The 24117-nt window shown below is 37.9% G+C and overlaps 1 protein-coding gene across 1 annotated transcript in view; it reads right to left on the reverse strand.

Moving 5' to 3' along the window:
* Positions 1 to 254: 254 nt before the first annotated feature.
* Positions 255 to 24117, reverse strand: part of STMN2 (stathmin 2) — a 52573-nt gene continuing 28710 nt past the window's right edge. Inside the window, exons 2-5 of the mRNA XM_069466325.1 lie at positions 23482 to 23577; positions 20106 to 20278; positions 7945 to 8136; positions 255 to 1610 (exon numbers count right to left, since the gene is read on the reverse strand). Coding sequence (XP_069322426.1) covers positions 1551 to 1610; positions 7945 to 8136; positions 20106 to 20278; positions 23482 to 23577 — 521 coding nt within the window. The 3' untranslated portion in view covers positions 255 to 1550. The remainder of the gene's footprint in view (positions 1611 to 7944; positions 8137 to 20105; positions 20279 to 23481; positions 23578 to 24117) is intronic.

Genomic DNA, 24117 nt, shown 5'->3' on the forward strand with positions numbered 1-24117 from the left:
CTCTTTCAGTCCTGTATATTTTTAAGAGGAACAGATTGAAGATCTCCCCCACCGTGCTGGCCTGTCAGAGGCGAGAGAAGAGAGATGCGACCTACTGCTCCAGAAGGGAAGTCAATCAGCAGGGCACTGGTTTCCTTCAAACTCTAATTATTACCTCCGCTTGGGCAACTGTCTCATTCAATGGCCACCCTTTTAAGAAAGCCGAACTCCAGGGCTGGAGATGAGAAGGGGCAAGAGAACAGACCAAACCTTTATTAGTTCACAGAACTCCAATTCTTTATTAATCACAGCTTGCTCACAATGACATACAGGAAAATAGCACTAATGAAGAGTAAATATGCAGGCAGCAACCTTCAGGAGTTGGGAGTTGGGGAGAAACGACTTCAAAACTGCGCTAGGTACTTATGGTGGGTATCTGGTGATTCTCGGTTGGCACAAATGCCCTGCCTCGCCCCCTTAACTGGCATCAGCTTCACAGATGGAGTAATTTATTTATTTATTTTTTTACTAGGCAGGATTGCCTCACACTGGGGAAGAAAGACCAGCTTGCGTGAAAGTCCGCAGTGTTTCGATTTTGTCTGTGCGTGTGTTTTAATGCAACAACCAGCTCACAGTTTCCAAGTGGAAAAATATTCAGTAGCATCATGTACTTGTACTATAGGTAAGAGCTTAAAATGAACATCATCAATCATAGCATCCACAAATAAGCCACCTGACACATTAATTAATTCATTCCATCAAAAGAACTTAAACTAGAGAATTAAGCCCACTTTATGAAGAGCGATTTCATGGCCGCTTGAACCATGTGGATTTGGATGTGTGTTCAGCACTTGTAAAAGGTTCAGTTTTTTGCTTCTACCCAGATTGATCTCAGATCTGTCTTCTCATCCATCCCTTTTTACAGCCAAAAGCACATTTGTAGCACATAATCCAGTAGAAGCAGAAGTAAATGCTATGATTGGTGGTTTTTTCTTAGCCTGGTTTTGTAGTTTCTAGGCAGTAAGTAGATTATGAGCGAACAAATGTGGAGGTTCATGTGGAGTCATAATACCTGTGTGATCTAGGTATGGTCTTAGTCAAGCTCAGAGATTACACAGCCGTCCGTCTAGGTCATTAGGCAATGGTGGGTTTCTAGCACCATAGACTGTCTACTGACCTCATGTTTCTGTTGGAATGGAATTAGACATGGGGAGCTTCAAAAAGAACAGACCTAGCAAATCCATTTGAGTGGAAAGACACAACATCAAAAGCCTGTTACAGGACATGTAAGATTATGAAATAACTTGCATAATGCAATACTTGTATTTTTTAACAAAAATGTAAGTATTTACAAAATAAGATCCAAGGTATTTTTTAAACATCAAGCAAAACATTCTGCAAAGAGACCGCATTGATTTTTTTTTTAAAATTTTTGATTCTGTTTTTTTTTGTTTTTTATAATGAGTTCTTTTTAAACCATGTCATACATTCCCCATCCTGATATCGCATGATCCATTATAATATAGGCAGGGGGATTTACTATTGGTGGGGCGTGCCAGACCCTCATCGCTTCAGCCAGACAGTTCAACCTGGAGTTCCTTGTTCCTGCGCACCTCCGCGGCATGCCTCTCCTAAAAAACACCAAAGGGAGAAGAAATGTCACAGAGCCATGTTGACTGGTCCACAGAGAACTAGGATGGCCTGTCTGATCCTTTGCATACCATGCGTGTGACTGGCAATAACCCAGTTTGGTATCTGCCTTTAGGAATTTTTCTCATTTCACAAAAGAGAAAAACATGGGCCCCAGGAAATGTCACATTAGAGAAGATCTTACAAGACTTATAGTGTCTGTAAAAATACATTTAGCCTGTTTTTGTTTAAAACTATGATGAAAAAGTCGTATGATTAAGGGAATGTTGAATATTAGGACTACTGTATAAATCCAGAGAATAGCAATAAAATATCACACTGTTGATTTCCTTATCATTTTTAATGGTGCCTGATTTTATAATTGCTGATGGACATTGTAGGGGTGTTGGATCCAGGAAGAAAACTTTTTGTACTGCTTCCTAAGCTCTGGATCTCTTCGTCAAGGTCCTTCCTAACTGGAGTCCAAATGACTTTTCCAGTCTTTTCCTACACACACTTGACATTTCAGTTTAATGGAATTGCCTTTTCAAGCAATTTTCAATAATTGAGATTCCTAATCTTTTATCTTCACTGGCCAGGATTGTAAACTTACTCTTTTAAGCCCTGTGGCTTTTTCTCCACAAGGATTTTTAGGAGACTGCAAACAGAAGTAATCTCATTTTCCATTTGAACACCTGCATAAATCTTTCCTTTTATGTAGCAGTCATTTTATTCTAACTTGTATTATGAGCACTTCTGTTCTTGTCTCATCTGCTATACTTGACTATCAGCTTACTGAAGGCCTGGACTGTGTTTTCTCATTTTTGTTCCACTTGCAGGGCTTAGCAGAGTGCTTTGCAGGCAGCATGGGATTGGTGGATGTTTATTTACATGAGAAACCAAGGCACTAGCCTTGGGTTGGGAACCGAACTTCCTGAGGTGGGAACTGATGGAAGAAAGGTGGATCCAATATTTTTTAGTACATGGTTCTACATCAGATGACTACAATCACATTGTCTTGCACATCATAGGTGGTAAATTAATGTTTGTTAAATTGAAATTTCAAGATGCTAATTATTAGTAGTATGATTTATTTTTATATTTAGAATATTGTTTATATTGCCTCCCCCTTCCCCCCGCTGAAACTCCAGAAATTTCTTGAGGCTGTATAGATTTCTTTAGTGCAGAGGCAATGACTTTGACCAGCTAGAAAGTACATCTTATCATTAAACTCTATTAATCTTAAGAAGCCTATGCTTACAGCATTCTTTATATTATAATACTGAGCATTTATTAGGCACTTAATATGTAACAGGCCTGCATCAGTACAGATTTTACCTGTATTAATTCCCTTAATCCTCATAACAATCCGATGGTGGAGGCTCTATTATCATCTCCATTTCATAGAAGAAGAAACCAAGACATGGAAAGGATAATTTTCGCAAGTTCACTTAATTAATACTTGGAAAGCTAGGAAGGATTTAAACCCAGCGAATCTGGCTCTACAGCCCACCCTCTTAATCACAATCTCAATAAAAATTTCATAGTTATATGGGAAAAGTCTCTCTCTCTCTCTCTCTCTCTTTTTTTTTTTTTGAGATGGGGTCTCATTCTGCCACCCAGGTTGGAGTGCAATGGCCCGATGATAGCTTACTGCAGCCTCAAACTCCTGGGCTCAAGCGATCCTCCTGCCTCAGCCTCCTGAGTAGCTGGAACTACAGGCATGAGCCACCACACTTGGCTAATTTTTTAATTTTTATTCTTAATTGTAGAGATGGAGTCTTGCTACTTTGACCAGGCCAATCTTGAACTCCTGGCCTCAAGCAATCCTCCCACCTCGGCCACCCAAAGTGCTGATATTACAGGCCTGAAAAATGTGTCTTTTCAAGTGTAGTTTCTGGGAGAAAAAGGCACAGACCACCCTACACTTCCTTCAAAAATACAAAATTAGAGTAAGCAGGAAGTTGACTCTAGAGAAAGAGATTAAAACCAATTTTATTTAATTGGTTTAAATGAGCCTTTGTATATGTTCAAAAACCATGAAGAGGAGGAAAAAAGCATGTATAGAGAAATCAAGTCCCGTTTGGAAATGTCACAGGGGAAATTAGCATGGATGCAGCTGACTCTTCTTTTTGTTCTGCTATTATGAGGAAAAAGATGAAGCAAAATCTTTTTCTCATGCAGAAAGAAACTAATTAGTGAGAGCTGAGCTCTGGCGAAAATTGAGAAAAAGCCCAGACCATCCCTATGCTAGAAAAAAACAAAGCCTCAAGTGTAAAGATTCATATAAACTCAAATTTATAACGTAACAGGAAACATTATAATTAGTATTATTAGGCTACTTTGGAGTACACTTATTAAACTGAAAATTAGTAATAAAGAAATGAATTTTGCCATTGGAAAGAACAAATATAATTTGTGAGCTTGAGAAAATATGAAACATTTAAATAAATTCTCTGAGTTTCCAAAAAAATATTGTTGATTTTCAGGCATTTTTGTCAATCTATTATTTGAACACTTTATGTTTAAATTATCAGATATCTACTCATGAAATGTTAATGGGACCTTATATCAAAATGTGGGAGAACCAAAGGCAGACATGCAGGAAGCATGTAATTTTCAACCTAGTTTGATTTTCCTATCAGTAAACTGTCTGCAATTATCAGAAGACCTTGAGTCCAGAGTTTTCTAAGGCAGATACTCAGAGAAAGCTGAGAGACATCAATAGATAAGCCTAATGCAGGTCTTTGTGGCATAGGTATCCCTCCTCTTATACCCTTCTCCACATTTGATTCTTTTCTATATAATGGTCTGGAATGTTGAGATGAGGCACTACGAAAACAGGAAATTGAAATAAAAAATGAGTATAACATTCTTCTTTGGAAGAAAAAAGCACACTCATGGAACTAGGATCAAAAATACTTAACTACAGTTTATAATGACATAGGAAAGCATATTTAAGAAGCCTTTAGCTCAGTGGTTCTCAACTATGGCTAAATAAATATTGGAGACTACTGGTGAGCTTTAAAAATAATACTAATTTCTGGGCCCGACTCCAGACAATTAAATCCGGATCTCTTAAAGAGCTCTCCAGGAGATTCTAAAGTACAGCCAGGCCTGCTTTTGCTTTGGGCTTTCAGTTTTAGCTAAAGGCTTTGAGCTAACATGGCTGGGGCTCCGTGGGGTTTCTGGGAATTTATCGGCCAATGACACTGAGGAAACCATCATGGATGTCCTGGTGAGAGTATGCTCAAATGCTCAATTCTCTTCACTGAGGAGAAGAGGGGCCGAGGGCTGGGTGGTAGGCGGATTGCTGCAGAAGCTCGCACGGAATTGGACCACATCTCTTGCCTAATTGAGAGGCCAGTGAGGGCTGTCAGAACGGTAGGCACTTAGTGTGGTAACCTTGATGCGGATTTATGTGCACCGATATTTTTCAGTGTCTTTGTATATACTGTCTGTATTGGACCATACTACATGTTGTCCTAGTCTCTAATTGTTGGTGCTACATTATAACTGGATTTTATATTGTCTGCACTGGGAAAGAGATGGTTGGTAAATAACTTTTGATATTATATCCCCCTCCATGTTCCTAAGCATATAATAGGGACTCAAATACTCACTGAATGATTAACTCATTAGTGGTGTTACTTCAGGAGTAATCATCTTCTGATGTGGCAGATCTCAGAACCACTTATGTTATATTGGCAGATTCATACATTTCAAGCATTACTATTACAATTGGCCCTCTTTTTAATTTCTAATCTTATATGAGAAATTTCATTAAAACAAAAGGTTAAATATTGATCATAATATAAAACTTACCTTGTCCTATTTTAGGAAAAAGCAAAGTAGGTTTAGTACACACACACACATGCACAATATGTAAACAATTTTGTATGAAATCAACCTATTTAAAATATATCAAATGAAAGTAAATTTGATACTCCCTAAGAAGTATCTCCATTTTATTGAGGAGATAAAAGAGATCTTTGCTGACACTGGCCAAAGATCCTATTAGATTTGAAAAACATCTCTTTAGCTATGGAATACCAAGAAAAATGTTATCCTAGAAATTATCTGGCTGGCATCATTCGACATGGGATAGAATACTGCCAGCTGAGATTTAAATCAGAATAGGCTACAAACCACTAGTTCTCAAAAATGGCTGTATATTGAAATCATATGGAAAGTTTAAAAAAATACGGATACTGGGTCCTAACCCTGAAGATTTTGCAGGTTGATGTCAGGAATTTTAAACACTGGACAGGTTTATTATTTCCAGGAAAAGTTGTGTGTAGGTATGCATGTATGTATGTGTGGGAGGAGGGGGCTAAATCTGGGGAAGAGTGCAAACAGGCGCTGAGCATGGGTGGGCCAGGTGAAGAAAAAAAAACACACACAGAGAAAAATAAATTGCCTATTATAAGCCAGCACTTCTGGAAATTTGCATAATACGCAAATTTCATGAACTATTTTACAATTGCTATTAAGAGGGCTATGCTCTGTGTTTGGGTATGTGCAATTTCAAAAACAAAAATGTTCGCAGACTGCCAATGATATAATAAATCTCGCACTGGATACTAGAGGCCTTATCAAGTATGCTGGACTAAGATCAGTATGTCCCATTCCTATCAACTTTGCTTGATGTTTTTAGGGCTTTGCATGTGAGATGAAGGTCAAGTCACAATGATCCTAGATAAAACACACAGTGGCTCTCTGCTGTCCATGGTACCAGCACTGGTCAAGTAGGAACTTCTCCACTTCTCTAGAACAGTGCAATATGAGGGCAAATGGAGGACGGCTGACTGGTTCAAGGTCAGGGAGTAAATTTTAGCAAATAGAACTGCTGAATCTCCTGCATCTTAGTAGGGCATTTGTTATGGTACTACCATATGCAACCAGCAGAGAGCCAAATTCTGTTGCCTCCACAAAATCCTGACCTGACTCATTTGGGTGAAACATGATGACATAATTCTGAGAGTATGGAAACACCAGCTTATCAATCAACATTTAATCCAATTTTCAGGTTTTGGCTAAGGCATCCAGTGGCTATTCTGGCTCCTGCCCAAGTCAATACTTGCCCACACACCTCTGACAGCCTCAGTGTCTTGCTACTGTGTCAGAGCCCACATGCCCTTTCCCAGCAGTGCTTTCAAAAATTCTTCAAGAGCACAGATGAAAATATCCGTGCAATTATATCTTTAAAAGTTTTTATGTCTGATTTCCTTTGGTTTTAGCCTGATACTTGTAGTCAGAGACTGGGAATAAAAACAAAGAATCACCAGAACTTCAGGATAAGGTTGTCTGAACCTTAGATGAGATGGGCCAACTCCAGAGAAGATATGAAACTTCCTAAGAAATACTTACAAAATAGGAGGCTGATTGGACTAAACTCCCAGTGCTCTGAAGACCGGAAGAGTTCTGTTTCTCTTTGCATTTCTAATGCCTAATGTGTAATAGCATTGGATTGAGGCATCTTTCTCAGAGATCCTAATTTTCAACGCTTAATCCAATTTCTAGAAATGGACAAAACTAAACTATTCATAGCTATACTGTACATTGTCAAAAGAAAGTGTGTTTTGGGGGATAGGTGGGAGATAGGTAGCAGAGAGCCTACAAAAGAGAAAGAGAGAGGATTTTTCAGAGGAACCCCAGCACTGCTCATCTTGAATGATGGGAACAAATACATGTTCAGGTTGTCGAGAAGAAAGGCACCAGGATACCAGAACTTGATGAAATGAATGTCCCCTCTTGGCTAATCTTTTCTAGAGTTTCATATAATGTTATTATACTCTAGTCTTCCATGTGGATTTTCCCCCATTAGAAGAATGAGCTTAGTAGTGTTCATAAATATCCTGGCCTTTTCTGGCAAATATATTTTCCTAATTTAATATTTAGATCAAATATCATATATTAGTTAAGTAAATATGAAATAAAAATGAAATGTTATTCACATTTTATATTAATATATATTAATATAACATTTACTTTAATATTTCCAATTTAATATTTCTCCAATATATTGGTTCTTAAGATTTGTATAGAAGTCTTATACATTTAAAAAGCATTAATCAGCCTCCCTGAATCCATTCATCATTGGAAAATTTGACAAAATTCTAGCTTTAATGGTGGATTCCCATTCCTCTGCCATGTTGCACCTCCCACTAAGTTAATGCTACACTGTGGGACCCTGCCCATGGTGGGGGGGAGGGATAGTTCTCCTCACACCTGCAGCAAATTTTGACTAAGTCTCTGGTGCTCAGGCCTATGGGCGTTCACCCAGCTGTGTTGCATATGAATGTATCCATCTGCTCAGGACTTGGTTGTGATTACCTTTTCCTGCAGACGTTCAATAATAGCAGCTAGATTAGCCTCACGGTTTTCCTTAATTTGTTCCATTTTCAGGATCAGCTTTTCCTCCGCCATCTTGCTGAAGTTGTTGTTTTCCTCCAAAGCCTTCTGAAGGACTTCTCGCTCGTGTTCCCTCTTCTCTGCCAATTGTTTCAGCACCTGGGCCTCCTGAGACTGGGGAAGAAAAGCATATCCATCTTATAATTACCCAAAAGCAAACCTAACAGAATAATGGTCCACCGATTTGAGGAAGTGTGCTTTTCAAATGAATATACATCTAGCCTTGAGCACTGTTGTGGATTCTGTATTCATCTGCATGGCCAAGGGTTTTCTATAAAATGTGGTTGGTTGGGATATGTGGTTAGCTGAATTTTCAGCTGTGAAGTTTTTGAACAGACTGTCTTAGAAAAAAAGCATTTAACCCTCATCAAGGAGGTTTTCCTTTTTCTTTTTTAAATAAGTTATTGCTAAGCGTTTATGCAACAGAAAATGCTGAAATTAATCATTAGATGGCAACATTCCACTGAAGCCTGAGAAAAGTGGTTGAGGGCTGGGGCCAGTTCTGATCTTTTTCTTGCCCCATTATTTTTTGTTCAACTGTAGACTGAGCCCTACAATGAGCTTTTGAACTTTCCTCATTCAAATCATCAAACTTATTTTCTCTTTTTATTCCATCCTCCCCCTTCACCCGCCCCCCCCCGCCCCGTAAGCCAATTCTCTTTAGAACCTGATAACAGTGCAATGTCCACTTGGCCAGAGACAGCAAAAAGTCCTTGTTCTGACCCCCTCTTGAACATTCCGAGACCACCTGGGTAATCACTGGAACCCTGTGGTTGCTCAGTGACGAGAGCAGAAAGGCTAGAGCCAGATGAACCCCTTTGAACCTGCTCCCCACTTTGATCACTGTAATTCTCTAGCATCAGGAGGCTCTGCACAATGTATGTTAACAATCACTGGGGCACTTGGTAAAAATGCAGGTGCCGGGTACCTATCTCCAGAGATTCTAATTCCAGGGTTCTTTGGTGAGGCCCAGGAAGAAGCATCCCTAGTGATTCTAATGCCGGCAGTCCATAGTGTACTTTTTCGCAAAACACATTGGCATGGGCTTTGGTGTCAGTGCTGCGTTTGAGCCTTAGTTCTTTTGGTGACTCTGGGTGTGTTACTTCTTTCTGTATTCATTTTCTTCTCCCAATTATGCAGCTAAGAGAAGTCTTACCCAATACTAACTTATCCAGGTTTAATAATAAATTATTACATACTCATTGTTCCTGGGTAATTCCTCAGGATTGGCTGGTGCTCTGAGGTGAGCCTTCACAGGAGTAATTATAAATGTGAATATCTAAACAAGGGTAGCTCAAAAAATATTCCTGATTTGCCTGTTAAATATATTGATCACCATTGAAAACACTAATAGGAAAACATTTTAGTTGATAATAGTGGTTGTGGGGGTTTACTGGAGAGATCTTGATGTTTAAACAATATGGGGCCTGAAAAGGGAAGAAACTTCTCTTCAAATAAAATTCTACAGGAGTGGTAAAGTCAGACCGCCTTACGAGTCTTTGTTGATGTGTCTATTCTGACATTGATCAGGAATAGGTCTGTGGCTCACTGGGGATTAGACAGAAAATCCTGGGAACCAGCCCTGCTTCTTGCTTTAACACCATAATGGTTTCATGGACATTTTTAGTGCACCCATAACATTCTTGCTTTGTTTTAGCTTTCAGGACAACTAATACAAAAAATAATGAGAAAATTATAAGACAAACTGAGTTCAAAACCAAATGGAGCCTTTCTGGAAGAAATATGAATAAAATATTTTCTAGCTGGTTTATCCTCCTGCCTCTAGGTGGGACTGTTGGTAAGAAATCCTGCATAGATTTTGCTTGTTTACTGTTTCCAGGACTATTGAATTGTTACAAAGAGAAAGGTCTGTGTGTATGTGTCTAAAGTCTTATGAAAAGTCTTCATGAAATTAATTTTTTGGTATATGCATAAGAATAGTACTTATCTCATACGGTTGTTTGTCAGGATCAAATGAAGTAATGTTCGCAAGGTATTTAACACAGTGTTTAATATCAAGTAAGTTAGTACTCAACACATGGTAGTCATTATTATTGAAAGTAAAACTCAAGGCCTAGTGGCTAGAAGATCATAGCAACTGAACCTATTGGTACAGCCAAACTCAAATGTAAAACTGGCTATCTTTGTGTGCAAAGTATTTGTTCAAACTCCTTTTATTATGGACCATTAGTGGATTCAGGGGTCCTCATGGGTGATGACAGTGTGGGTGTTTCCCTAACTCCCTCATCCCCACCACACACATGTCCACAGGACGGGGCTGTACTGAAGGGCAATCTTATAGTGAAGGGAGCACCACAAAGAAATAAGAGGAATCAACTTTGGTCCTGCATTTCAGAAAGTTCAATACATGTAATCCGCAGACTATGGAACCTTCTAGAGGAAGAAGGCTGGGTTATCACAAAACAAGGGTGCAATGTGTCCAAGAACTAAAGATTGAATTGGAGCCCTAAGTTCCTCTTGTAATTGAACCCATGGGGGCAGCTCCAGGAAACAAAACCAAACCAAATAAATCAAAATAAAGCAAAACAAGACTTTTCAAAATTCTCTAATGCAGTGATTTTAAGTTGCTTTTTCACCTAACACCCAGTTAGGTAATACTCTTGGGCAACCTGTGCCCATCAGCCCCAGGTGCTAGAGGCATGTGGCTCTGTGACATTTCTGCTCAGCCTGTTAGCAGTTCCTTCCTGCTCCTCCTCCCACAGACCAGCGTTTCTAACTCTGCCCTAGATAGATCCACCTGGATTTTGCATGGCCATTTGTTTTAAGTAGGAGCTCCTGTGGCACAGTGAAATGAGCTGCAGCCTGGTATTCAGAACACCTGGGTTCACACCCTGCTTTGCGTGTGGGGGGCCACCTTGGGGCTTTGGAGACAGACCTCACAGCAAGGGGCCTTGTGCCTGCTGCTTTGCACGCTGGATCAGCTAACAGAGGGTTAGCACGGGTGGTTATCAAGAAGCCACCACAACTGCCGAATCTTTCATTTTCAGATGCTCAAATTACTCTGGCACTTTGTTCAGCTGTGTTTTAACTTAATGTTTATATTTGCCTTCGTGATTTTCCTTTGTGAAAGAGCCAAAGTTGGAAAGAGACAGCAGGGGAATAGCCTTGAGACGAGAAGGCTTTGAAATTAAAAGGATAATATAGCAACACATACCTTTTCAAATTTCTTGCCTTGGTGGGACACATTGGGTCTGCATGAACTAATACTCCCACAGTTCCCATTATGAGTAATAGAGAATTCCCATTATAAGTAATGCCTATTGCATTTACTGGAGTGCGGGGTTTGGCTCAGTTTGCAACACCTCAATCAACGGGGTTAGTACTTTCGTAGCCAGTGGGGCTAAATGAGACTACAAAGCACAGGTGTCGAGTGCATTTCTTTAGCGCAATTAATGGGGTGAAACAGAAACAGAAGGCAGTAGAGAGCGTTATTGCCTGAGTCTGCTGCTAACTGACAAACACCTGCCAAACCGGACCAGGCCACACTTCAGGGCTGCTCACTTCTGTGATGCCTTTTCTTACACTCTGGAAGAGAACGATATATCCACCGCTGCCTCAACTAATGCATTTGCAGCATCTAATAATTACCTGTGTTTCAAATATTTAAAGCTCAAGTCCATGAAAAAAATACAGGATGTGAAGTCAATTATGGTGGAAAGCTGTCCTCCCCGAGAAAATACTTATGGTTTCCTATTTTGGTCCCTACTTAATAAGCTCTCAGTTTTTGAACAAATTCTTCCATGGAGCTAATAGCCATGGAGGCCTCTACTTCATTTCCTAAGGTCTCTGTATCTCCATTGATGCAGAAAGTTATAACCATTCTTCCTTTTTTGCAACATAGCATCCAGATATTGCTGCCTAGAACTTCTCTAACTTAATTCCTGGGGAGATATTGATTTTCACATGAATATAGTTTAACATTCTAGTCATACTGTCAAGGAAGATAACTAGCTCTGATTCCAATGAGCAAATAAACAGTCCAGAAAACTGCACTAAAACATGACATGAAACGAATGTGAGGCTGTAGAATGAAAACGTCATATACAAAAGTGAAAGCATTTTCCTTCATTTTTGGTAGAAGTAAAGTTCTCACCATATGTTCAAATAGGTTATTTCTTTATGCCTTGGTTGGGCAGATTAGCAGAAAGGGATCTTGATTGTGTGGACGGATAGGAAGGCTAACGAGAGAGGATTTGCTAAACGTTATTAAAAATAAATTGTTCAAGGAAAAAGTATCTGGCCTTGGAGGAACATTTCTGAATAGCATGTACCTAACATAGAAGGTCACTGAAATGCTAAAATGGAAAATTAGGGCAAGATAATGATCAGCTGATATAATGCAAATGTCAAGGCAAAATATAGAACTGAGATGTTCCACGTGACATTCTAGGAGACTAAGGACCTTCTCCATCTTGCTATTGTAGGAACTGAGGCACATTATTGGTGAACACCTTTTCTAGGCATAAACTTCCTCACACAGAACTCAATATCACTGAAATAATTACATGAGAGGTACGTGAAGGGAAAAATAATGAGACAAGGGAGAGGAGTTATTGTACATTTAGGAACACTTCAACATTTTCCAAAGAGTTTAATTATCATTTCTTATATTATTGAGTATAAGAGTTTAATTACTGCACAAATGAAATGGACAATAAATTTGCATTAATTGGTATATAAAACTCATTTTACTTTATGTACACATATGAGACTCAAGACTACCTTTTAGCTAGTGGTAGTTTTCTGTTTATTTCTGAAGTACACATATTTCTACCATTTTATTTTCTTGTCCCTTTCATCATTTAGGGGATATATTATTCACCATCCGGAGCCACTTATCAGACCCCAAATCTCCTAGTACCAACGTGCTTTTACACTAGCAGGTTAGACGATGTGTCTGTAATTATTGGCTTTACTGCTAATAATGAAAAAACATTATTAACCCAGCTAGAGTCACCAACGATGTCTTGTTGAAATATGACAACTGAATATAATTATGTAAAACAAAAGAGTGCAATATTCACTTTGTGTTGAAGAGCCAGAAGCTTAATAAGAAATTTAAAATGATTAAAATCCAAAGACCTTTGGAATGAGCCTTTCTGCTAAAGTGTATACTGTGTTAGCGCCTAGGAAAAGAAATGTGGGGATGCTCTTCCTCACTGAGGCGATGGCACACAGGAGGATTCTGTGGCCGTGCGTCACATTCTCCTAGGAGCAGAATGCTTCCTGAATGCCAAACTGCAAATAATCCGGCACTGTACTGCATAATCCATTGCTATATAAATCACCCCCTCTTTTCCTGGACTCCATTTTTATTGCCATCTACAATGTGAGATGCCAACAAACAGAAAAGGTACCCATAATAGTTAAAAATAAAAACATTTAAAATGCTATAAATTGATATCATAAATGAAAACAACTAAATATAAAAAGGTAAGTTTAACAGGTTTGGTGATTAATGATCCACTTTTATGACATTTTATGAAGAATTAGTGATACATCTTCCTTTTAGAGGTTCAGTGACTTTGGAGTTGATTGTGCCAGTAACATCAGAATACCAATTAAATCTCACTGGACTTATCTGAGTACAGTGTTTTTTAATTTAATGTTTTTTTAGAGTGTGATTTATCAGTGTCATCAAGACCTTTCAGTTTTTGTCATTTGTTCATAATTTTTCAAGCCATTTTTTAGTCGGGCTAACCTATTTACATATCTATTACCTATCAAACTGTCTATTCTATGCAATTTGATAAAGGATACTTATAATATTTAAAAATATTTATGAAATGTATTGTATGCTAACATTTCAGTATCTGTTAATGAGAAACTTTTTTCTTTTATAAAATCATGAGTTTGCTAGATCATAATCTCTGTGAGGTCAGGAACTGGATATGTCTTTACATAATGATAGCTGGTGCTTTCACTTGTGCCAGTTATAAGTCTTTAGGTAGAATAACCTTCCAATTCTCACAATAACTCCATGACGTATGTTTTAGTACTAGTTTCATTTTACAAATTGGTAAAAGAAGATAGAGAGACATTTAGTGAATTGTTTAGGGTCACATAGCTGTTAAGTGGTGGAACCAGAATTTGACTACAGACATTCTCTTAACCGTATGTTCTTAACTACTGTGTTTTTAAGGATGCTTTTAAACACTGTGCTCTGCTGAAGATGACCATGTAATTGACTGTTCAAACTGGAATACTTATGAGAATGAAAAAGAAGTCATTAATAATGATAATGAAACAAAAGGAGTTACCTGGAGTTGTCCTGAGCCAACTGGGATGTGTGGTGAGCCTAGCTCTGCTGCTTCTCGCTAAATAAATGGTTAAAGAACGAATAAATGATGGCTGGCTGGCTAACGTGTTCATATCATTTCGCCCATGTGGGTCAGTTGCAGTACAGAGACTATGATTTCAAGAAATGAGCTTCAAGCTGACCGCATGAGATTAATATAGTCTCTTGGAGCTAATCACGACTCCCAGATCAAAGAAGGGAGAAAAAAACAGGAAAAAGGCTTACTCTTTTTATAACAAGCTTCTACTAGCCAATCACTGGAGAATTATTTCTGGTTCAAAGGAGCCTGAGGGAGTATTGTCCAACCTAGTAACCAGATGGTCAGTACTGCAATAGTGTCAACAGATGGGAGTGAGGAATTGTGGAAACTGCCAAAACATTTAACACAAAGTAAATCTGAGCCCACACAGAGACTCCTCTGTGGCAGCCTTCCAGCTATAAATTGAGAAAGTCCCCCAAACACAGCCTAGGTCACTAGTTCCAAGTTAGGGTCCCTGAACTCTCAGGAATAGGCCTTAAAGATAGTAATAGGTGGGGAGAAGAACTCATAAGGTTTTTTAATGTTTAAGAAGCCCTAACAGAAATCATATTTCACATCTATATCCATGTCTATCTTTATATTTACTTGGAGTTAAAATTATTTCACTTTTGTTCAAAAGTCCTTATCTTATGATAATCAGAAATATTAATGGCCAGTTACAGATTCCTTTGATTATAATCATGGCAAAAAGTATGAAATTAATACTTATTTAAATGTGCTATGTCTCCTAGGAAGAATCTTTAAAAATCTTGTTAGGGAAAGGAAATGGGTCCAGGGCAATGAAAGTGTTGCTGACCACTGGGCTAGGTTGGACACAAATATTTTTGAAAAGCCTTTGGTAACTGCTCATTGCTAACTCAATGGAGTTTGCACACTAACCTGGCATTCAAGGCCCCCCCCCCCCCAATCTCACCTAACTACAACTTCCTACCCAAATCCATTAACCCAAACAGCTGGTCCACCTACTGCCCTGAATATATACTTTTCTGTATTTTTGTCTCTGTGAATCCTTAGTTCTAGAATCATTTTCTTAGTCTAGGACATTTTCCTGTTTTTCTATTTATCTAACACTATATATTTTTCTAGTCATCCCTTTTTTAAAAAATTGACATTCCTTTGAAAAGATGGTATGATTTACGTAAAGTAATAAAATGGCTTCATTTTCTTTAATGATCTCCCATTTCACTTCAAGTCAAAATCCTAAATGCTATCTCTGATTTCAATTCCTATCACTCTCCCCTTGCTCTCTCTGCTTATGTACCCCGGTTCCGTGTTATTTTTCAAACACACCTAGCATACTGCCACCTCAGGGCCTTTGTACTTGCTGCTGTCATTACTTCAAATATTCTGCCCCCAGAGAAGAGCTGCATGGCTGACTCCCTCGGTATCTTCACACTTCTTTGCAAGTGTTCTCTTATTTAAGAGGCTTTTTCTGATTATCCAATAATATATATTCCTTTACCTTCACACTCCCAATCCTCTTTGCCCTGCTACATTTTGTGTCATCCAATATACTGCATATTTATTTATTAGCTCTCTCCTCCATTGAAATGTAAGGCTGATGATGGTATCCCTAGTGCCACAACACAGAAACTGCTTGGTAAATATCTGCTGACTGAGTGATTTTCCCCAGTTTGGAAACTGGATTACAGAGTTCACTTAGTGCAATTTCAGATGTCATTTGGCAACTTATTGACTATAAGTTTGTTTTAAGATGAAAGTTATTCATTTATTCACTTAAAAATATTTGTAGTACTATTTCCAGGCACTGTTAAACAAAAGACAAGCCCTGCCTTCATGGAGTTTATAATCTAATGGGAGATATATGGTTAAATAAATGAATACACAAATAAACATATGCTTATTAATTGTGCTAAGTGCTACAAAAGAAAACCTGAGTACCACGAGAGAGAATAAGCGATGAAACCTGGGCTCAGAGAAGTCCCCTCCCCACAGTGAGGAATCAGCATGGAAACTGAGTTGGTAGGCAGCCAGCCAAGGAAGCCAGTGTGAGATTTAGAAGATCCTGTTACTTATAGTACATCCTGAACTTCACCTGCATTGGTTCTGACAATGTAAAGATTAAAATCATAGCATGGGAGTTTCTTTTTAACTTTCTGTTTCTATACTAATGTAATTCTTACAGAATATATATATGTGTGTGTGTATATATAAACACACACATATATATACATAGAAGTAAAATTGAATCTAAATTATCATCTGGTATGAATTTAAAAACCTTGTGCCTAAAGTTTTCCCATTGTTCACCTGTTCACTAGAAGTTTTCTGGTCTATTCATCTGTGTCCGTGCCATCTGACTCAGTATCCACTGGCTGTGTATGGCTATTAAGCACTTGAAGTCTGGCTAATATGAGTAGGAGTTGTTAAGTGTAAAGTACACACTGGATTTCAAAGACTTAGCATGAATAAAAGAATATGCAAGATCTCATTAATACTTCTATATTGATTGCATGTTTAAATAATGTTTTAGATATATTGGGTGAAAATATGTTATCAAAATTCATTTCACATTTCTTTCATTTTTTTTTAAATGTGCCTTCTAGAAAATTTTAACATACATCTATGGCTCACACTGTATTTCTTTTGGACAATACAGTTTTATAGAGTTGCGTAGGCTGATGTTTTTCATTCTATTTATGTGAAAATAACCACAGCAGGGCAATGAAAGAGAATTCTGAATTGAATAGTATCTGAGCTAAATAATTATTCAAATTGTTACAGTAACCCTAAATGTTTATAGATAAAAATTGTGGACATTTGTGGTTTTGCTTGTCTGAGATCCATGACCCCTTCCTCTGGTGAGAACACCTCAACTTTCTTTTGAGAAACTAGCCTTCTACACTTCTCACCCCAGGGATCTTACCTAACCTCCTCTGCAGGTCAGTGGTGGGCATGTGCTTCAGGCCAGCAAATCAATCTACATTTCCTTGGCCACAGTGACTGCTTCCGGGTTAAGCATGTGATCCAGGTCAGCCACTGACGCTCAGTTCTAGCACTTTTGTTAGAACTATTTGGAAAGAGAAGCTCTCTTTCTGCTGTAGTTGCTAAGCCATGAGAAATAATTTGGGATTGACTGTTTGAAATTAAACTTTCTTGTTAATCAAACCAATTAGATGCAAGAAGAGCTGATAGATAAAGAAAGTTTTCTGACAATACTTCTTGATCACCTGGATTCAGCTGTTCCTGATGCTGTGCTACTCCTAGACTTTTTAGTCATATATCTGCTTTTCGTTTTGCCTAGTTGAATTGAGTTTTGGTTACATGCATGTCCTCACTAAGATAATTACTGAGATGTATGCACTTGCTGAAGACTCTTAAAGAGAATTAACAGTTCTTCAAATTAGTGCTAATTAAGTCAGTACAACCCAATAGAATAAAATAAGTTAAGGATCTTTTTAAAGTTGGTACTTTTTGGTAATTAGTTATATATTCTTTTAATTAAAACCCGGTCACTAGGATATAATCTACATGGTGATTTTTGCACTGACTGAAAATTTTTAACAAATAATACCAGAAAGGTGAAGCAAGACTGCTTTTGAAGATTTCCAAAGAATATTTTTTTCTGGGCATCATAATGCTAGCTGATTACATTTGTCAATGTGCTTTAGCCATGTGGCCAATTTCTAGTTTAATTCAATCATTTAAATATATAGCTGTTGATAATTTATTGCTGTCAGTGTGCAGGAGTTTTATCAGAATCATTAATTAGGTACCTCAAGGAGTTTTAGAAGAACACCAGTTAATTTTGATCATCTCTATGTTCTTTTATCTTCAATAATCTCCTTTGAATTAAATACATTGCTGAGAAACATCAACAACATCCTAAACCATGACGTTGAATTTTGATTTCTGAGTTTTAATTGCAGCTCAGTCACTGACTTTGTATTCTAATCAAGCCATAGCATCTTTATATGTCAACCTATGACCTCTACTTATACTTATTACCTATAAGTTGCCCTTGCTTGCGGTGAGAACTTAAACTGCCTCAAGTATATCATGCTTGCTACTGTTTTAATTGGTTGCTTGTATCTGTTGGCAGCAAAGTTTTGATGGATTGTCACTCTGAATAATTTAATTTTGCTTTACCATGAGAAGAAAGCTACAAATAACAACAAAAAAGCTGATGAAATTTTTTTTGAAGTAACTTCCTGTACATATACTTGGGTTAGTAGTTTAGGTTCCTCCTTTTAAAATCTATAACAACATTAATTGGTAAACTACTACATAATATTATATATATATATAAATATTAAATACTCATCAGACACTTGGAGAACCTTACTCTTAAATGAAAATTGAGATTAGTACATTACCTATCATAGGAAAATTTTTTTCAACCACTAAATTAATATTTTATTGTTCAGAAACTTTAATCTGAGGGCTTTTAATGTTTTAGCCTCATTATTTGATAAAGTATATTTGTATATATATGTGTGTGTGTATATGTGTTTGTGTATATATGCACAATACTGCACATACACACATTTGTGTTTTTTCTGCATTCTCTCTTGGAGAATTCAGTATTTAGAATAATGACTATTTTCATTCTCTTTGTAATTACCCAGCATAGAAGTGTTTAGTGTTTTGGCTGACTTTTTATAGACAACATCTTCATAAAATAAAGAAGTATTAAAAATACATAGTTTTCATGCACATCAAAAGACTGCTCATGGAGCATATTCTTAGCGACTACATGATTCTAAAAATATATCATAAAAAAGTAAGTGGAAAATACAATGTAAGTATGAATTACCTAAAAGAATTTCATTTTTCATTTTTGGATGATGAAGAGTACCTTGACTGGATGAGCTACCATAACCACAATTTTGACCGTCTCTGTGTTCAGATATCTCTTGGAACAGATATATTCAGGCATAACTTCTGTCTCTCTCTGTAGAGCCCATAGGATTTCTGAGTGTCCTAAAATCTTAATATCCTTGGCTTTTCTTAGCCATCTGATTATGGAAAATTAAAGATTTGACAAAAGGAAAGCTCTTTACTACAAGCAGGGGCTGAAGGCAAAAAGAGAAAAAAATCCCACCAAGGCTTAGAAATGGACAGAAGAACATACCTAAAGATCTCCAAGAAGGTCCTGATCTTGGAAGGACCAACTTCAAGGGTAGCCAGCGAGGCTCTGGGGAGGAAAGGGGTAAACTCCTGGCCCTTACCCTGGAGGTGAACAGCATCTGGGCAGGAAAGATCCTGCAGGGAAGATCTGGTAATTTATAGTTCCAGGGAAAACCATACACGACACTGGGGGCATCATGCAGACCCGGAGAGGGAGGAATCACCACTCCTCCCTCCCTCACCCCTGGAATTAGCCAAGGCTGTGCTTTCTTGACAGTATTCACACCTGGTGGACCACAGGAAGGAGGCTTTGAGGATAAGGGGATCCAAGATACGGGGAGGGTGCTAGGGCCTGGAGGCTTTTTAGTTCTGAGAGCTCTGGTTTTGGCTAGCCTAAAATCAGCATTTATCTCATCATAATTAAGGCAATTTTTACCCCAACTAGCCTGGCTCTATGTCTATTGAAGATCTGCACATGTTGGGATGGTGCAGGTTCTGGTATCGTTGTCCTCAGTGTGTGTGTGTGTGTGTGTGTGTGTGTGTGAAAGAGAGAGAGAGAGAGAGAGAGAGAGACAGAGGAGAAGGGCAGGGGAGGGGAGAGAGAAGAACTTAAAAACCTCTGGAGAAAGTTACCTTTCTTCTTTCCTCTGCAGCCTCCAGTTTCTTCTGAATCTCCTCCAGGGACAGGTCTTTCTTCTTTGGAGAAGCTAAAGTTCGGGGGGCTTCTGAGATGGGAGATGGTGGCTTTAAGATCAGCTCAAAAGCCTGGCCAGAGGCACGTTTGTTGATTTGCTTCACTTCCATATCTGGGAAATGAACATTTGAAAATGTTAAGCACACAGCACTTGAAGCATGGGTTTATTTTAATAATTTGGATTACAGCAATTAAAAGTAACATTGTTATTCTGGGAGACAGGAATAAAATGCTGCATATGATAATTTGCTATATGTTGTGTTGAGTATATACTACCTCTCTCTTTAGTACAACTATGGGTATATTTCAACAAAACAAATATTTACAGCATTGGGAAATTCAACACTGTCTATAGGGAATGGAATAATGGTAGACATACTTAGAAAAAATGGCCAGAATGTTGATTTTAAACTAAGCTTTATTTTCCTTTTGAATATATATGAGCTTTGCATGAAAATCAAGTAGTACGGATTTATTTTTTGGAAATTCACATGGCTGGAGGCACTTTTTGGTTAGATGAGAAAAATAACAGAGTTTTCCAGTTCTCACATATAATGAGACTATTCTATCTATTATTATATTAATGATAACATAGACATATAGTATTATTATGTGTACACATACCATTATAATATGATCATTCCTAAAGTTAGGAATCACGGGAGCTATATCTGCTAGGACATTTTTAATTACCCAACTCACAACTTAGTAAAATAAAATGATTTTTTAAAAGAACTTACTGATCAGCCCTTAGTTTTAGATGAGCATTCTTTATTTTGAGCCCCAGACTGTGTCCCTTTGATTTCAGCCCACGGGTGCCTGTTTGAAATCCAAACCTACCCAAGGCTAGGCCACTCTCTGCTGTGCATCACCATTTTTCAAGCATTTGAAAACAATTATGATGCTCCATTTCAAGTTTTTCCCCCCAGGCCAAACATCCTCAAGGGCCACCGTTTCTAGCTCCTCACCACCGCATTGCACCTTAACCTCCAAGTGCATTCTAATCTATTAATGTTCTTTTTAAATCGTGGCAACCAAGCTGGACAGGTCTCCAGGCCAGTTCTGACTAGAGGAGAGCAGAGAAGAAATATTACTTCTCTTGATGTGAAGATCATATTGTCATTAGTGTTCTCTTGGCAGCCTGGTTAGTGCACACAGAGATTGTGGGTAAGTGAAACCACAGGCTGCCAGGAGTTGACCTTAGATCCTTAAATGCTGACAGATAGCCAGATGAAACTAATTCAGTAAGTATATTGGAAATGATGTGGATTTTTTTTTCCCCACAAATGTAAAAATGTTTTAAATTTTCCTGAAGGCATCCAAGATTATACTTATATTTTAAATACCACTCTATTAAATTATGTAAGCTTATGGAAAAGGACTGCAAGAGAACACGGGCACATAAAAATAGCTTATTTGATAAGGCGATGGGATCTTAAATGGTTTAGGTTAGAGACTCTGGAATCGGAACTACCTTTAATTGCTTCCAAATAATAAGCACCTCTTAATAGCTGTGTGACACTGGAAAAGTTAATTAACTTTTTTATGTTTTCATTTTCTCATTTAAAAGATGGAGGTAAAAAGAACATCTTCCTCATAAGACTGTTGTGAAGATTAAAAGATAAAGGATACTGACTGCAAAATACAAGGTGTAATATTTAGTGTTTATGTATGTAAACAATAATAATAGTCATTATGATTAATTCTTGTTATAATGTTTGTCTGCAGCAAACAAGTCATATTATTATCGAACATAGAAATACAGGACCGAGTTAAAGACTTTGGAAATCTGAAATTCTCTACCAGCTCTTTTAGGAAGCAATTCATGAGCAATGGTGAATTGTCTACTCAACTTAAAGACTCAGTACATACATAAACTCGGACTTTCTTCTTTCCCTTTTCTCAACCCCTAAACCAGCAGAAACCGTCCCTGCCTCATCTGTCCTAACCACTCCGTGTTCTACTTACTGATATTTGTATATTGTAAGATTGTTCTACTAAGCCTTGAAGGTGCGGACCACACCGGATTGAACTCTGGGTCCTCACTGACAACCCAGAGCTAGATATTAGTCTCATAGGAAACATAGCTGGATCCTTAGTCGCAGCTACATTTAGCAGATTAACAAAGATCTGACTAGTTTATTTGTTGACTGAATGGACTTGTACAAAGCAGGCATTGGACGTGCATTGTAAGGGAAGTTTTGGTTGGAAACTGAAACCCTTTCACATGGAGGGCATTTCCTTGTGAAACACTTAATAAGCACTTAAGATGCTTGTGCCATGATAGAACAACTTTGGAAGGAAAATGCCTTTGAGTCCTCGAATAGGCTTTAAAGGCACAGAAGGGGTTAATTGCTACTTGGTCCCTTAGCCTTGTCTTTAATGTACTTCTTTACATAGGTGGAAAAGAAAAATAATTGGGAGCCGAAGAGTTCACAAAGTATGCTTTGACTATACCTAGTATACACATAAGTTTATCAAACATTTTCATTAGGTTGACTGATTTAGGTGAGGATAATATTGTTGAGAACGACAGCTATCATTACTGAGTGCTTATAAGTGGCCAGGCTTGATGCTGAGTGTTTGATTTGCATTAAGCCATTTAAACCTCACAATAACCCCAGGAGGCAGATGCTAGAGTTAAAAGAGACTCAGAAAATCTAAGTATCTGCTTGCTGCCAGTCATGTGGAGAATGGCAGAGCCAGAAAGGAAACCAAATTAAGCACAATGAGTCAGGATAAATCAAACCTAAAGGGCTGCACTTCAATAATGGCCATGCCAATTCTTTAGGCTTTTCTTAAACTCCCTTTGTCTGGGCCTTAGTCATAAGTCAGTTTTATTTATTAAGGCAATTATTATTATTATCACTGGCATGTTGACATGTATACACAAAATATGGGAACTTAATAAAGACTACAATAAAGCAATCTGTGATATTTATTGATTTTCTCTCTTGAGTGTCCTAAGTAAAAAGCATTTTCTTAGAAATTATGATGTATTCTAATGATAGCTTAGCAAAGTATATTACTTGCAAAGAAAAACCTTAGACATATTGTGGAGGTTGATATGCTGAATGTGGCTGCTAGTAACAATCCAGCCACATTTCTTAAGAGACATTAATATGTTGTTATTTGTACCAAATTCAACTTGTTTTGAGCAATCAATAAGACCTAATAGCTAGACACTGCAAGTCAATAGTAAGATCCATGAAATATTGATGTAATTATATCAGGAGCTGTGAGTGAGGAACAAATACAGGCAAGCTTTTCCAAATGATCTAGACAGCAACGGCATTTCTATCGTAGGCGGCTCACCATCATAAGTATAGATGTTGATGTTGCGAGGTTCCGGGTAAAAGCAAGAGCAGATCAGTGACAGCATGGACAGCTCCTTCATTTTTTCCTTGTAGGCTGAAATGAAAGATTCAAGATTAGTATCTTTTATTTTCTGAATTTCCTTTTACTGCTTCCTTTAATTTGAATAATAATTATAGCCTCCTAAAGAATGAATACTGCCAGATATACCCCTTTGCTTTCTTTCACAAAATATAAATGAGTGCAAGGTGTCCACAGATCTCTAAAATGCGTATTCCTTCTTGCAGGGGACATGAATTGCATATTATAGCAGGCTAGATAATAAGTGAGAGAAAGGGAGGCAGAGAAAGAAAGGACAGTGGGAGGAATTAAGATCCAGCAAGGCAGGAAGGAGATGTAGAAAAGACATGGAGGAAGTAGAAAGACACAAAATTAGCAGAGAGAGAGGCTCATTCTAGTAAATGTGCATGCAGGTCTATTGTACATAAGTAAGATTCAGGAGGGTTCCATTGTTGGTTCAACCCATATCACTACATATTCATTTGGGGATAGTCAGAGAAGTCATCAGGATAGTTATTAAACAGATACATCCTCCAGGGACCTATGTTGCTGCTGTTGCTTCATTCATCCCCAAGT

This window comes from Eulemur rufifrons, chromosome 3 (assembly GCF_041146395.1).
Source record: "Eulemur rufifrons isolate Redbay chromosome 3, OSU_ERuf_1, whole genome shotgun sequence".
NCBI lineage: Eukaryota > Metazoa > Chordata > Mammalia > Primates > Lemuridae > Eulemur > Eulemur rufifrons.